This window comes from Ursus arctos, unplaced genomic scaffold, assembly GCF_023065955.2.
Source record: "Ursus arctos isolate Adak ecotype North America unplaced genomic scaffold, UrsArc2.0 scaffold_16, whole genome shotgun sequence".
Taxonomy (NCBI): domain Eukaryota; kingdom Metazoa; phylum Chordata; class Mammalia; order Carnivora; family Ursidae; genus Ursus; species Ursus arctos.
This window is the reverse complement of record NW_026622830.1, coordinates 56,319,690-56,335,930: the sequence shown is the minus strand read 5'-3', so window position 1 is coordinate 56,335,930 and position 16,241 is coordinate 56,319,690. Positions and strand designations below refer to the sequence as shown.

The window sequence follows — 16,241 nt, the reverse complement described above, 5'->3', positions numbered from 1 at the left end:
TTCTAGAGTATGACAGATACATAGCATCTAGCAAAATAATGGCAGCTGCTTACCTTGACCCAAACTTGAATCACACACCAAATTCGAGTACCACAACTCACCTGGGTACCGGAGTGGAATGTTCCCCTGGGGCAATGGAGCGAGTGTTGAAGGTCTTTCATTATTTTGACAACAGCAGTGAGCCAGCTGCTTGGGCCAGTATGATCAGGCATGGAGATGCTACCGATGTCAGGGTAAGTGCATTTTCCTGGGAGAGACCCTTCATGGACGTTAAAGTTACATGGGCCTAGGTTAATGGCACACACCAAAAAAGATAAAAATTTTTATTCCCATATTACAGTGATGTTAACTTTTTCTTTATATTATTTATTCACTTAATATGTGACTGACAGAATTTTAATTGTAAAATATCTTAGGAAAATAATAACTGAATCATGTTATTCATATAATGCTATTGATGTTTCTCTCTCTTTTTTTTTTTTTTTTAACATTTTAGGACATAAGAGAACAAAGCAATTAAAACAACCTCTAATACTTAGGAAATAAATTATTTTCTATAAAGTGAATTTTGAAGGTATCTGCATGACTCCAGATAGGATAGGTTCTTCAAAAACTGATTGGTTCCACACACCAGACATTTGTCAAGGTTCTGGGGATATAAAGGGTCCCTGCTCATACAGCTTACTGTCTACTGTGGTGGGGAGGAGACACCCATGGCCTTAGTTGCAGTGCAGAGTGTGCTTCCCAAGGCAATCCTGGTGGCGAGGTTGCCTGTGTGAGTAATGTTGAGTGTGGGTGGTAGCCTGTGGGCGGCCAGTGAGCATCGTGGCCAAGAGAGGTGAGAGGCGCTTCGTGGGCCAAGATTGCTGAGAGTGGGGGGTGAGAGGGTAGCGGTGTGGTTTCAGACAACTGAGTTCAGGACGCCAGTTTTCAGCAGGTGTTTACTTTGGCCAGGTGTTACAGAGAAACTGCTCCTTCCTTCCCTCTGCCTACTCCGTGTTCATCTCTAAGGAGGACAGTGTCCAATGCCAGGATGAACAGATACATCTTTTTTCCCCCCTTTCTTTTTATACTAATGAAGCTATTTAATCTGCTGCTCTTAAACTTATATGCCTTAAGTACTTTTAAGCAAATTAAAGGGATTGACAGAATTTAGATTGAAGGGCACAGTATTACATTGAAGTTCTATGTAATTTCCATTACCTCTATAATATTGCAGTACTCACTGTTCAGGTGGATTAATTATTCAAAGGTGAATAATTCATTCAGGGTTTAAATATGTACTAACATCTACTTGTGGTATAATTGAAATATAGTAGTCTCTTGTTTTAAAAAGCTTCAACTTTTTATGAAGCTCGATAGCTTTTTCTAGCTTTCCCATAGTTTTATTTTATATTTAATTTTATAAACAGAGTCACTTGGTAGAAAGGCCAGCAGCCAGTGTTCTACCTTAATGTTAATTGGAAGATTCATATTGGAGAGAAACCTTGCAAATGTAGAGCTTATGGGAAGGCTCTTAGTATATGTTCTAGTCTTTGTGAATTTCAGTTACAGTGAATGAGGAAGTCTCTTAAAGCACTGCATCAGCCTTAATAAACTTCCGAGTATTTGTACAGGAGGGGAGCCCTTTCAGAGATGTGAATTTGACAAGACATTTAGCAAACATTCAAGATTGATTATAACTGAAAATGCACCGTGGAAAGGCTCCACGACAAAGGTGTTTTGGTATCAAATTTACTATACACAAGAGGATCCATATCAAGGAGAAAACCAATGATCCCTGGGCACATGTCAAGCCTTTAGCCAATGTTACAAACTTACCAGATGAAAACATTTATATTGTGAAGAAGAACTTAAACCAGATTCACATTCCTAAGTTATGAGAACATATTTGTCGGACCTTTATGAAGATCAATATGAGCAAATCCATGTGACTGAGAACCAGGTGGTTTTACTTCATAGTAATTGATAAATGTTTGAAATTAAATAGGTCCCATCAGTTGATGATTTCACCTTGAGGCAAAGAACTCTGAGTTGGCATTGGTTCACCACAGCTTTTCCTGTGATGGAAGGTGGGCGTTATTCATCACTCATGTTCATTTAATGCTATAACATTTGAAAATGCAGTAGTTTAATTCTAAAGTAATGGATTTGCACAACTGAACAGAATAGTACTGAAGCACATGTCCATGCAGTCTTTCTCCCCAAGAAGCACCACACAAGGAACACTACAGATAAAGGAACCGGCATATATCATTAGGGGTACAGTGGAAGGAACGTGGCAGCATTTGAGGCCCAGTGACCTCCGGCAGAAATGGGTGCGGGGCTGAGTTCAGATTGGAAGCATAGGCACTTGGTAGAAAGCAACAGACCATTTAATAATGGTAGCAAAGAGGAAACCAGGCCACCCAGTTTCTGAAAAGAGATAGCTTACTGTTATCCAAAGTAACCGAATATTAGAAAACAACCCAAAGGAGCTGAATAATTCGATTCAGACCCCACCCTGCTGCACTGCCTGCTCTGGGCACCGTGTGCAGCAGGTGGACACCCGGGCGTAGCCAGTCTCAGCCGATGTCTTGTAAGTGTAAAAATACAAGGTTTTGAAGACTTAGTGTGAAAAAAGAAGGTAAAATATCTTATTAATAACCTGTTTTGATTGCCTGTTGAAAAGATCATGTTCTTGACATATAGTAGGTTAAATGGAATATGTTATTAAAATGGAATTCACCCATTTCTATTTATTTATTTTTAGAAATTTTAAAGGAACATGTACAGCTTGCATTTTCATTTCTGCTAGACAGTTGTGCTCAGTAGAAAGTAATTTGCTTGACTCAAGAACCAGCACCTTTGGAGGCGTTGAGAAAATATCTGGATTCTTGTTGTAATTCATTATAGAGGTTTTATTTCTCATGCTGCAGTTAGTAATTTTACTCCTTTTACAGATATGTGCTACTTTATTTTAATTAATTTAAATGGTTGTTGAAAGGATTCCTAGGACTACAGCATTTATAGGCAAAGCGTACAAAGCAGTGTCTCAGGTGCAGGCCTCATGGCCTCGGACACTCGGAGGCCATCCCTGGCCCACGTGGCCACCTGTGTAGGAGGAGGCCCAGCACCTTCTTCGGTGGGGGGGGGTTTCTGTGAGATGGGCACGTAAGCACGTTCTGTCTACGTCATCTGCCTCAACCTGGCTGGTGTGGCTGCCCAGATGCGACCAAAATCAGGTGCGAGTCATAACGCCGGTCATGATTCCTGCCAAGTGCTGGCAGACTGGCGCATCCTGCCCCTAAATAAGCAGCAGCCCACGGGGGCAGACATCACCTACCTCGGCCATAGCGTTGGCCCCGGGTCAGTAGCAAGGCCCAGGCAGCTCCAGAGCTCAGATTGGGGTTAACTCATGCCGGACTATATTGAATAAGAATGGTCATCTAGAAACATTGTAGTGGTACTTCAGAATAATAAGGGTGTATAGAAAATTCCAGATTCTACCAGAGGAATCCCCTACTTGGGAAACAGAATGACATTTACATCAAACTTTTCATCAGCAATGCTGGATGCAGGACAACACTGGAACAGCATCTTTTCAGGGCTCAGGAAAGTGAGTTGTACCGCAGAAGTCTTCCAGACAGACTACCAATCATGAAGACTGGGAATGAAGGTGTCTTTAGAGAAATAAGGGTGTAGAACGTTAATCCCACAGGCTGTCTTTAAGAAAACAGGAGACATAATAGAACAGATCCGTGAACCCAGAAAGAAGTGCTGTAGGGATGCAGGCGGCCACAGGTCACCACCGTGCTGTGGTCTCCGTGCAGCCCCCGTGCACCTCTCCTCCATCTTCTTGGTCTCTTCAAGCTGTGACCACCATTTAATCCAGCTCTGCCTTTTCCACACCTGCCCTCATTCTGACTGGTCTCCCTCTGAACTTGGGACCTGTGTGCCGCCCAGCTGCATCTGCCCCTCTCCTCCGTCTCTACGCTTCTGACTCTGAAAGGACTGTGTGTCAGTCTGAGGGCTTCCCTTCTTTCAGACACTTAGAATCATCTGTTGCTCCTCCTTTGCTTACGCCCTACACCCAGTACGTTAGCCGGTCCTGCCACACGGTCCCCAGATGCACCTAGAATCCACCCACTTCATCTGACCCCTACTGCGACACCTTCTTCGAGCCACATGGTCTCCTGACATCCCGCTGTCCCCCTGGAACCCCTGAGTCTGTTCACAGCCCAGCAGCCAGGTGACCCTATGAAAATGAAAGCCAGAGCGTGTCACTCCTCAACTCAGAACCTTCCTGTGGCTTCCTGTCTCATGTAGGGTGAACGTTCAGGTCCTTCAGAAGCCCCTGACTCTCCTCTCCCTGTCGCGCCCCATGACCTTCTCTCCTCCAGCTTGCTCCCTTTGACTTTCAGCTTCCTGCGCCGTTTCTCTAACATGCCAGTCTTGTAATCAGTCATTTGCTCAAAACCTCCAGCAACTCCCCATTTCTCTCAGAGGAAAGCCAGATTCCTTCAGCAGCCTACGAGGACCTACAGGATCTGGCTCTTTGTGGCCTGTTCTTATTTCCAGTGACTGCCCTCGTTCCCTCGGCCTCTCAGCCCCAGAGAGCTCCCTCTCTGCCACCTTTTCTATTGCCCATCACCCCATTTTGATGATGATTTGTCCTTGCTGAGATTGTCTTGTTTCTTGATTTGTTTGCTCTTTTATTCTCTGCTTTCTTCCCCTAGACCGTAAGCTCTGTGACAGCAGGGGCCTTTCTGCCTCCTGGTATTGTCCCCGGCATCTTCAGCAGGGCCTAGCAGGCACACAGACTGGTGCTTGACAGAGCCCCATTGGAGTAACTACACGAATCCTAGATGAAATGGAGTACTTCTGATAGAAATGTAAATTAGGAACATTGGTTGCAGAAGTAGAAAGTAGTAGACTGATGACCGTAAAAGAAATTGAATTGATAATCAGAGATTACACCTATTGAAAACCATACCTGTCCTTACTGATAACTTCTGTCAGACCTTCATTCCTACCTTGTTACTATTTTCCTTAAATCACAGGGTCTAGAATAATCCATTTTCTACCCAGACACCAAATCTGGGCAAGTACCATATAATGCTGCTAAAGATTAAGTTGCAGTTGAGTTGTTGGACAATATTCTTGTCACCTTCAAAGTTATCTTCAAGTTTATTAACAGGCCCAGTGCCCTTTCCTGACTACGTAGTACACTGCGAGGTTTCAGTGCTCGTCGTGAGCCTCTAGAGGAAGGTGATGTAATTACCTGAACCTGCAAGAGGAAGTGAACACAAGAAATTCAGTCCTGTAGTTTGCTAAAAGGTGAATGGAGTTGGTTGGATTAGGACTAACTATTGTAACCAAGCTGGTAGTAGGAAGAATAACAGTAGAGAGAAGCATTCTGATCAATTTAAAATCGGCTTGCTGACCAGAGTGGGCAGACACGTGAACAGTGTGGGATTCTCTGAGTTTGTGGGAGTTAGGAGCTCTGTGAACAGTGCTGTGCTAAGAATGGCTAGTGGCCGTAGGGGAAGGCAGCCAGCAGGCAGTTTTCCCTGAGTTCAGCCCAGAGGGCTGCCTGGGGAACTCAGTGTGTGGTAGTCCCGTGGTCTCCAGTGTTCACTGCTAGGTGGTGTCACAGATGCCTTATGTGTGTCTCAAACGTAAACTTTTTCTGTCTGATAGAGGATCGGGTGAATGTGCATTTAAAAGCTCGAACACTGATTATGGTTTTTCAGATAACTTTGGTGCAGGAAAGGACTACAGAGATTTTAGTTAAATTATTCCTTTAATGGAGGGAGAGTATCATCCAGGAAGAAACTAGAAAGAAAATCCTTAAGGAAAAAAACAGACTCAAAAGCAGTGTTAAGAAGAATATGAGACAGTAAGAGCATGAGAAAGAATTCTCTTATCACTAGATGCTTAGAGATGGCGATTGTGGTAGAGAGAAGAATGGCCCTTAAAGAGTCCACATCCTAATCTAGAACCTGTGTATATGTGACCTTCCATGGCAGAAGGGACTTTGAAGATGTTACCGAGATGAAGATGACCTTGAGATGGGGGAGATGAGGAGCCGCAGACCTTTTCTGGCTGTGGTCCGAGGGAGGGGACTGCGGATGAAGGGTTGGCTGCAGTGCAGACGCACAGAGGGGCCTCTAGCAGCTGGAGAAGGCCGGCCGAGAGCTTCCAGAAAGCAGCACATCCCTTCCAACACCTGGATTTTAGCCCAGTGAGACCCATTTCAGATTTGGGATCTTCCAGAACGGAGAAGTATACGTTTGTGTTCTTTTAAGCCCCTCCGTGTGTGGTTATTGGTTACAGCAGCAGTAGGGAGCAGATAGACACAGGCGTGCTTTGTCTTGGCCGAGTTGGGGCCGACTTCTGCGTGAGTGCTGAGCCGACAGAAGGGCTGCGCTCATGTTGGAGAGCAGGGTGTGGATCTCCACGCCTTCTTTGTGGTACAGAAAGACCTGCACAGGAGGAGCCGAGGACAGTAACAGCTGTCGGTTTCCTTACTGTGAGGAGCATCTGAAAGAGAGACGCAGAAAAATAACGGCCGGACGTTGTAACAAACAGATCAGTAGTGATGAGTGCACTTGTAACTCCTGGGGGGAAGTAGAGACACGAGCACTGTTCACAACACAGTGTGTGGTTTTAGATCTCTCTCAGAATAAAGACATCTTGCAAATCACTGTGAGAAGACAGCTAGACACAGCAAGTATCTCTTGTTATCTTGTTGCCACCTTCCCCACAGACTGTTCATGCTCACCTCTCTCCTTCTAGATTAAGGCTTTGGAGGCTAAGGGTGCTGTCTTACCACCAGATGTAGGCTAGATGCAAATGACCAAAAGAGTGAGTGAACATTCAAGAGTGGATGAACATGAAGGAATGGTTTGCAGGATTTCTTTCTACCAGTGGAAAGGTCATTATTTCTTTCTAGAGCATAGTCTGAAAGATAAGTGACCAAGTGGAACCAAGCAGAATCATAAAAAGAACTTTTAGAAATGAAAGTACAGTGTCATCTCACTAGTATATAATGAGGGAAATGTAAATTATAATAATGAAATGCCCCCCCTTCTATGGTCCGTCACATCGATAAACACTTTAAGATTAATTTTACCCAGCATTGGCATGAGGTGAAGGACAGTCTCTAACATTGTGTGCCAAGTATAATTGGTATAGTTTCCCTGGTGGCCATACTTCCAAAACGTCACATTTTAAAGTAGCTTTTGACCCAGTGCGTCTGTTTCTAAGCAGTGCTGCTGCATGTGTACGATGCCAGCTAGAAGCTCGTTCATAGCAGAATTGCGTGCACCTCCACTTCCCTTTCTCCCCCGGAGCAAGGAAGCTGACAAGACAATAACTGTCCCCCCGTAGTAGAATGGCTCTGAGGCTACGTGCTCTGTTCCTGATGAGATGGAAGCCTCGTGTACGCACTGGCTAGTGTCTTTTCATCCTCAAGAAGAATTCTTTTCCTGCGAATATCTCATGTGAAAATCAGGAAAATTATATATTTCCAAATTCTGGGATATGATACAGATGAGTAAAGGGATAGTTCAGAGTAGCAAAGTGTAGGTTTATATACTGTAGGGTAGGATTGTCCTGGGACATCAAACCAGGATGAGAAATTTAATGTAATTCAGCTGCCATTAGTGGCAAATTATAAAGCCTTGTCCTGTTATCTCCCTAGAGATCTTTTTCTGAATGTACGTCTTCCAGAAATAATACATGCATACTTTTCCATATGGTAGTAATGTTGGGTTTGGGTTTTTTTTGTTTTTTTTTTTTTTTGAGTATGCATTCCTTACTAAATACCTAGTCCTCAAAGTTATTTTTCAGTTATGCAGAACCAAATATTTGGTTCTCAAAATTATTTAAGTTACTGAGTGTATGTACTGAGCTTCAAATATAGAAGTCCTTGTGTATTCATAATCTTGGCCACCATTCAAACTGAGTCAGCAGTGAGATATTCAGGAGTTCTAGAGAAACAGGACAGAACACAGTATGGAAGCATAAAGAAAAAGCAAAACGTGAAATAAAGGGAAATGTCTGTGTGTTTATTGCTTTTAATTTTTTAGTGGAAAGTGAAAGTTGCTACCTTGTTTAATGAGGAGGTTCTGTAGGATGGGAACTCTTTGTTCAACAGAACCCAACCTGAGGTCACACTGGGTGTCTTCAGGTCGCGTGATCAAGTGAATGGACTAAAACTGTATCTATCCCATAAAACTCCAGGTTGGGAGCCTGTCTTTCCCCTGGGCTCCACAGCTCTGGACTAAGCGTCCGTACACTTGCCTCTCTGCAGGTAGGCATCTGTGTGCCCATTCCTTGAGAGGTCATGAAGATAACCTTTGCTAGGGGTCATCAGGGAGGGCATCCAGAAAGGGTAGGATTTCTCTCAGACTGTGGATGGTACATCAACAGTAAGAAACCGTTTGTCCCCGAAGGATAGACCTGGTGAGACAGAGGGTTGGGGACGGATGTGAACATAAACTTCGGCCCTAACAGTAGAGAGGCAGCTCTGGAATCTGTGCTAGCAGGGAGCTGCTGTGGAGTAAAGAGATGTGCTAAAACCCGAGCTTTAGTGAGGGCCACCGGTGTCGGTGTGCTCTCGGTAGTGAATTGGCAGAGCTGGGACAGGAAGACAAAGCGCTTTCGTGGGAATTCGAAAGCGGCGCCAGTGCCTGTCCTGTGCAGCTCAGGGATTTGTGTTGTTGGCAAGGAGAAGCTGCAGAAGTTGCCGCTGAAAGAATTACTCGAAATGGCTGTCTCTTCCCCCTAGGCAGATCCCCTGCCCCAGAGCACAAGAGGTGAAGACTAGGGGGCGGGCTGGGTTTCGGCTCCCGCTGCCCCGTGGCTGGGTGCCCTTGGGTAGACACAACCTGCAGCGTCTTTCGTGGTGGCCTGACAGAGATTCTGGGCCTTGAATCAAAAGCCAGGAAGGACATTTATGCTTACTTCAGTTTCACCCAGACATCTGTAGGCTGCACACATCCTTCCTGTCCCACAGAGAGCTCATCTGCCTTTGACGCCTCCAGCCTGTCCTTTGTCCGTGCTTTCTCCCCGATGATGTCACTCTCCCGTGCTTGATACACAACCTTCTCCTGGGATCCAGTAGTCTGAAGGGGAGGCTGAGCATGGGCAGGTGATGATGCCTTTAGAGTGGACACACTGGGTCCTTGACAGGTTTTGCATATATAGGACACGTTACTTCTCTTTTCTCATGAGTAGGGATAGGAACATTCTTATTATCAACAGCATCATGCCCTAATATAGACATATTTAGTATACGTAGGAACTTTTTAAGATGTGCCTTATATTACAAGTAATATGATGCTTTCAGTTAATTGCTAATTTAAAAAAACAGTGATTTTCTTTAGCAGTCATTTGCATGTTAATAGCAGCCTCATTAAAAATTATGAATGGCCTGAAGTGTTGAGAAGAGTGCAGTGGTTATCATGAGCACACCTTCACGTAAGGGAGCGGATGGTCTCTGCTGTATTCCCATGTGAGTCTTCCATATGTGCTGCCCATTTACGTCCCTGTACGCACGAGACCTCCACAACCGTGAGAGCACAGGTCAAGACTCGGGGTTACGGCTTCCTTGCCCTCGTCCCAGGATAAGCTTCATCTTTGCGAGGCAGCCTTCCCTGCCGCCTTCAACTCTGAACTCATGGGCACGTGTGTCAGGAGCATTAGGTTTGGGGACTATTTTAGATTGCTGCATTGTAAGCGACAGAGAGCTCATAGTAGATTGGGTAGGCCCAGCTTCCAGTAACTTCTCCTACATCATCGATACTATCAGAAGCGTGGCCTTCATTGTATGTTTCTAACTGTGTTTCTTAAGAAATGACATGAAGTTGCAGCCTGGTCTAAACCAGTATGCTGTCCTGGGTTCAGAAAGTGGGACCCCCTCCTTAGGTCTAGTTCTCAGCACGTGACCTCCAGGGGCGGCCAGAACGCTTGGTCAGGTTTTGGGGGTGCCGCAGAGGTAGAGCTGCAGAAATGCATGTTACGTTTCCGTGCCTCGGTTATCACTAATGAAAAGGGAAGAGCCTCTTGTGTTTTTTTCAGAACTTTTCCTTGTTCATAAAAATACTATTTGAGAAAAAAGATTCCTGAGAAAAATGAAGTAATTTATTTAACTTGATACTCTTTTTACCAAAGATTTCTGCTAACTAAAAGAAATGCACATTGCATTAATTTTTAGCATACAGTTGTTTTTTTTCTGTTTGTTTATAACAGTCATTTTTGTGGGGGGTATGTTTTAGGGGATCATTCAGAAGATAGTGGACAGTCACAAAGTAAAGCACGTGGCCTGCTATGGATTTCGCCTCAGTCACCTGCGGTCAGAGGAGGTTCACTGGCTCCATTTGGATATGGGTGTCTCCAATGTGAGGGAGAAGTATGAACTTGCACACCCACCAGAGGAGTGGAAGTAAGATTACATACCTACTTTGGCGTGACTCACACTTGATTTGTTTGCATATTAAATCACACACAAGAGGATGAACGTCTTTCCTTAATTTTCTTACTGATTGTAATTACGACTCCTGTATAAATAAAATTGGCTGGTAATGATTAACCAGTGATCTCTTCTAGACTTCTGTTCCGTCTGTCTTTGTGGCACCACCGACTCTGGACTGCCTGAGTTTCTCAGGGGTTCTGTGGTGATGGCCTTTGGCTAGTCACACTTCTCTTGTCAGGACTCCTTTGTTTCAGCCTCGGCTCGAAGAGCTCAATTCCTCATTCTTTTCCTTTCTGTCCTGTTAGCATTCTTTTGTGCAGCAGGACTTCCTGAGCCCTGAGGAGACCACGTCTAATTATCTCATGAACGGGCAGCACGGCTCGCGAGCCCGGTACGCTCCGGCTCGCCTGAGAGGACTGGGTGTGTACTTGACGTTCACGTGCTACAATTAAATGAGGTAGTGACTCGTCCTGACCTTAGTGAGACTGCTGTGACTGAAAGTGAATTAAAAGGATTCTCTACAATTGTCCTTTCTCTGGTTCTCTCCAAAAAATAATAATTTTTTCCACTGTTAAGCAGAGCAACACGTTAGTCGGAAACCATATGTGTAAAACACTAGAGTGTGAGAGGAGGTGAGCCCCGTGCGCAGGCACCCTCATTTTTGTAGACACAGTCACAGAGACAAAGGTGGTTGTGGATTGGGGATGGTACTCAGTGTTGGTCACTTTCAGTTCAGCACCCAAATCGATTAGAAGACACATTTGGAAAGAAAAACAAACATGTGAGGTTAATAAATCTCTAGTCAAATGCGATCTTGTCCTAGTTACAGTTTACCAGAGAAATATGCTTGTATTTTCAGCTTTATCAAACAGCTGGAACTGACAAGCTAACAGGATATTCCGTGATAATATAGTTTGGTTGGGTTACATCAATGGCTAGCAGAGATTTGACCTCCAGCTCTTTTGCCAGTCAATGAAATAAGTGTTTAAAAGCCAGGAATACCTAGAAGTTAGTTAAAAATACCTGTAGGTTTTTTTATTCCATACAATTCTATTTCCTTCTTAATTTATATGGACAAGTCAGAGGCACAGTGCATTATGACGGTAGCCCTAGTGCTCAGTAAGATGCGGAGTGTAGACCTCTGCATATACAAGCTCTGTTTCTGTTCTTTTAAGCCAATTTATTTTGCTTGATATCAAGTAAAGGTGAGTGGGCACTACTCTTTTTCATGGAGCCTGAACCCTCAAAAGAAAGGCAAGCATAGACTGGGCGAGGTAGAACTTTGCCACACGCAGTGCTGAACCTGACGCTGACAGAGGTGTGAAGATGCCGCCACTGCTGTATCGTCACCGAGTCGTGGCTGGAGCCAGGCGCCAGGCCAGCTGTGCACTCTTTGTACATTTGCAGCCTGTAAAATATGTATGTCACATAGCTCTCCCCAGTCTTATAAGGTGAAGACGGAGGAAACAAGCAACAAACTTGATTTAAGTTCCAATTACGGACAGAGCTCGGGACACAGCTTGACTTGAATGTAGCTGACTTCACGGTGCAGGCTTTTTCAATGAACGTGCCCATCTCAGGAGGACTGCTGCGGTTTTAGCTCCAAGAAGTGGTCTGACAGTGCGCTGTCTGCACCAGTGAAGGTGTGTGGACAAGAGGCTGGAGGCACAGGTAGGCCCTGTAGGTGCTTCTGGGAGGGTTAGGCTTTATACTGCCTGTCCATGCATGCCAAAGGAGGCGGAACTTAAAGTGTCAGTAAGAAACAGGAGACTATTCTAAAAAGAACCAAGTAGATTTGAAAAAAGACCAAACACAAGTTCTAGAAACCACTGGATGGATAAAACAGCAAATTAGATATAGCTGAAAAATTAGTAAACAGAAGTGTGGATCTGAGAAAATTTTCCCAAAAGATAGCCCACAGAGATAAACATGTGGTAGGTATGAAAGCACGTTATGTAGCATGAAGAATGAGAAGGTCAACCCATTTCTGGGCAGGGCTCTCAAAGAGAATAGAAAGAAAGAGGAAAAAGAAATACTCCAAAGAGATAATGGCAATAGCTGAGAATTTTCTAGAAGTGGCAAATACCAGAAGTCCTCAGGTATAGGACTAACGTAAGATCCCAAACAGGGTTAATGAAATAAATCTACACTTTGGTGGATTATAGTCAAATAGTGTACAAAAGAAAAAGAGATGATGCTAAAAGCAACCAGGGAAAAATTCACAATTCTCCACATTTCTCTCCAAGTGGTGAGAAAAAGTAACTGGCGACCTGTATTTGTTCGTCAGATTCAGTTGCCATTCAAGAGCAGGGTGACAGAGGTACTTTCCTCAGAGAGTTTGCCACCCTACAAACATATTTCAGGAGAAAGAAAAGTGATTTCCGAAGTGGTTTTCAGATACAGGAAGGAGTACTAGGGAAAAAATTGGGTGGTTCAAAGTAAGCATTGGCTCTAAAAACAAATAATGATAAGAACTGATTTTTTTATATTAAAAAAGTAGAACCCAAATAGTGGATGCATGTCAGAAGAGAGGTAGTCAGAATTGTAGCTCTCAACCACGTTTTAAAATTATGTATTAAAAAAATAAAAAATAAAAAGATTGTATATTAAGACAGCCATGAAACATTAGAAGTAGATTTTATAAGCTAAATAATATGTGGGTGAGTAGGTGTTAGGGACCCACAGCAAGGAGAGAAGGAAGGGACTGGAAAGCAGGACAAAGAGGAGTCACAGACTAGACTTTGGAAATAAGCTCAAGCAGACTAACAGTAACTGGTCAGAGATTGTTAGTGTGTGATTAAAAAATAGAGTCCAGCTATCTGCTCTTTATGACAGGTATCTAAAACAGTGATGTTGAAGACATTTTTATGTGACTTACAGGAAGAAATATTTTACCTTAAGATGCGGTACACATACACATGTGCGTGTCTCAGAACTATGTACATATAGGTCTACATATGTACTTCACAAAACCATACCCAGCCTCACTAGAACACTGAATTCTAAGGTTTTCATCCAGAGGCATTCTATTCTGTTTAATTTTATTTAGATAGATGGATGGTGGGCAGGTGGATGGATGGATGGGTGGGTGGGTGGATGCATGGATAGAAGGATGGATGGATGGATGGATGGATGGATGGATGGAAAGATGGATGGATGGGTGGGTGGATGGTGGGTGGATGGGTAGATGGATAGAAAGATGGATGGGTAGTGGGTGGATGGGTAGTTAGAGAAGGGGATGGATGGATAGATAGATGGATAGAAGGATGGATGGATAGAAAGATAGATGGATGGGTGTTTGGAGAGATGGATGGATGGGTGTTGGGTAGATGGATGGATAGAAAGTTGGGTGGATGGATAGATACAGAGAAGGATGGATGGATGGATGGATGGATGGAGAGATGGGTGGATGGATAGATAGGAGAAGGATGGATGGATGAATAGAAGAATTTTCCTACCTACTCACCAGGGGGATGAGGGGATTGGTATTGCTTTATTAATATCCTGTTTTAAAAGTTTCAAGACAGAAAAACATTCTTAGGGATATGGAGAACAACCACATAGTAATAAAAGGCTCATTTCACAAGAATTTATGAAGAGTAGAAATAGATGGAACTATTAAACTTGTAAGTTTCTAAAGACATTTCTCAAAATACATAAAGCAAAAATAGTAATAAAAGATTAAAACTTAGCTCTCCTAATAATTAAAAAGAAAACAAACAATAGTAAACAATTTTTAAATTATGATTTTCACTATCCTTTTTAACATGGAAATACAGAGGCCTGCACATGGCAATGTGTTAATCAGTTTGAAAACACATTCCTAAATAGTTCATGGTTCCAAGTAAAACTCCCAGTTTGCTGAGGGTCTGGCTTGCTGCCTTGTTCTATTCCTCCCATGGGCTCCTCCCCTTCGCCCTCCAGTCCACCTTCCTGTAGGAGCTGATGCTGTCAGTCATTTCTTACCTAACAGTGTTCTGTGCTTCACCTCTTGTGTGCCCAACCCTCCTACTTTACTGACCATTCACTGTCTTCTGCTTAGCATTTAAATTTGGGGGCTGCTCCAGTGACCTTTTTTCCTCGTTCTTTTCTCTGTAGACCTGCGTTTGGCATCGAAATCACACTTTCATTCAATAGACCTACAGGAAACCAATAAACCAGTTTTTGCCTAACCAGACAAAAATCCTAAAAGCTGGTAGCTTGCGGAAGCAGTAATAGAAGGAGTGAAAAGCAGTTATACAAGGATTTTTTAAGGTAGAGCTCATAGGACTTGCTGAAAAGTCTTTAAAAGTATACACATCCAGGGAAATATGTAAATCATTTCTGCAGAGGCTTCCAGTAGTTCCTCATCATCCGTGGAGCCAACTCGAGAGTCTTGATCATCTCTCAACCCCATCTCCTTTTGCTCTCACTCCCCTTCCTGCACTCCGGCGGCTTGCACTCTGACATTTCAGTGTTCCCTTTTCAAAAGTACTGGGTCAGGATCTTCTCTGCCGCCAGCTTTCTTGCCTGGTGAATGGGACAGACTTTTATCTTGGAGAACTTTCCACCTGCTCCACCCTAGCCACATGGCTCTCTTACTGGTTCTTGAACAAGCCAAGTGTGTATTGCTCCTTGGAGTCTTTGTACCTGCTGGGACTCTGGTGAATGTGCTCCCCTGCTGTTTCCAGCATGGCTTGGACCTCCCATCATTTAGGGCGAGTGCTCTGCTCTCCCCTCTTCCTGTGGTCTTCTCCAACCGTTCTGTCTGTAGGGCCCACTGCCGATCCACTGGATGACTTTTCTCCCACAGGGCCTTGGTCTTACTGTCTGATCTGTGCCTCATTTCTAGCTAGTTGTGCCTGGTAAGTAGTAGGCACCCAGTAAAAACTTTTTAAGTGAGAAGTGAATTAGTGGTGATGAGAGTGTCAAGTAAGAGGAAACACAGTATGGTGGAATAGTAACGTGTATTCTTTACTAGTGTGTGTCCGTTGCAGTGTTTTCACACTAATACATGTTGCTTACTATGTGGAGGGCGTTGTGCGAAGCACTTGGCTTACTTTACCAAAATTAATTCTTATTATGATAGTTTTATCAAGTGGGTGGGTACTCACCTTTTTCCACTTTACTTGTGAGAAACCTGCTGTTCTGAGAGGTTTATTAACAGCTTCTTTGACATCCTACAGCTTCCACTGGTGGAGGGTAGAGAGTGGAGTCCATGTACTCAGCTGTTTCTTGTCTACTCCTGTGTAAAACAGGTACGGACAAGAAATGAACGATTGATAGTGTTTTCTCCTCGCTAGCAGGCGTCTTCTCAGTTCATGGGTGGCTTTGTGAGGGCAGCCGCACGCCTGGCTTTAGTTTTGAGAAGTAAGGTCTTAGTCAAAGGACTCACCAGAATAATTGGATGTCAATCTCCATTCTCGGGAGGTTTTTGAACATAGATTTTTTTTTTTTTTTTTTTTTTGGACTCTCTGCTATAGGCTCTGTTGATATGGTCCAGTAATCCTGAGATAGAAGCGTGCTCTCCTGAGTCCTCAGCTCTTCAAACACCTCTGTGAGCTAGCTTGCAGAACACAGTGGGTTGTAACTGAGGCAGGCAGTGTGACCTCACAGAGGCATCATGACTCGCCACTGGGGAAACGAAAGGGCTGATTTGATGAACGGCTCTCCTTGTGGGAAGAACAACAAAGTTAGATCCTACCTCAAATAATACACAGACACCCATGTGAGATGGATCAAGTGAGAAAAAAGGTTAATGGAAAGTAGAGTTGACTGTGTCTCTGGTCCTGCAGTAGGA

The 16,241-nt window shown here is 43.8% G+C and overlaps 1 protein-coding gene across 7 annotated transcripts in view; it reads left to right on the top strand.

The window, feature by feature from the left end:
- LOC125281997 (focal adhesion kinase 1-like) overlaps window positions 1-16,241 on the top strand; it is a 97,158-nt gene that overhangs the window by 59,856 nt on the left and 21,061 nt on the right. For 3 of the 7 annotated variants that reach the window (XM_057312924.1, XM_057312923.1, XM_057312925.1), the window contains one exon: window positions 7-233. In XM_057312924.1, coding sequence (XP_057168907.1) covers window positions 39-233 — 195 coding nt within the window. In that variant the 5' untranslated portion in view covers window positions 7-38. Of the gene's footprint in view, window positions 1-6; window positions 8,021-10,265; window positions 12,651-16,241 lie in introns of those variants that run through there. The other 4 variants (XR_008959547.1, XR_008959548.1, XM_057312926.1 and 1 more) reach the window with 3 other exon arrangements.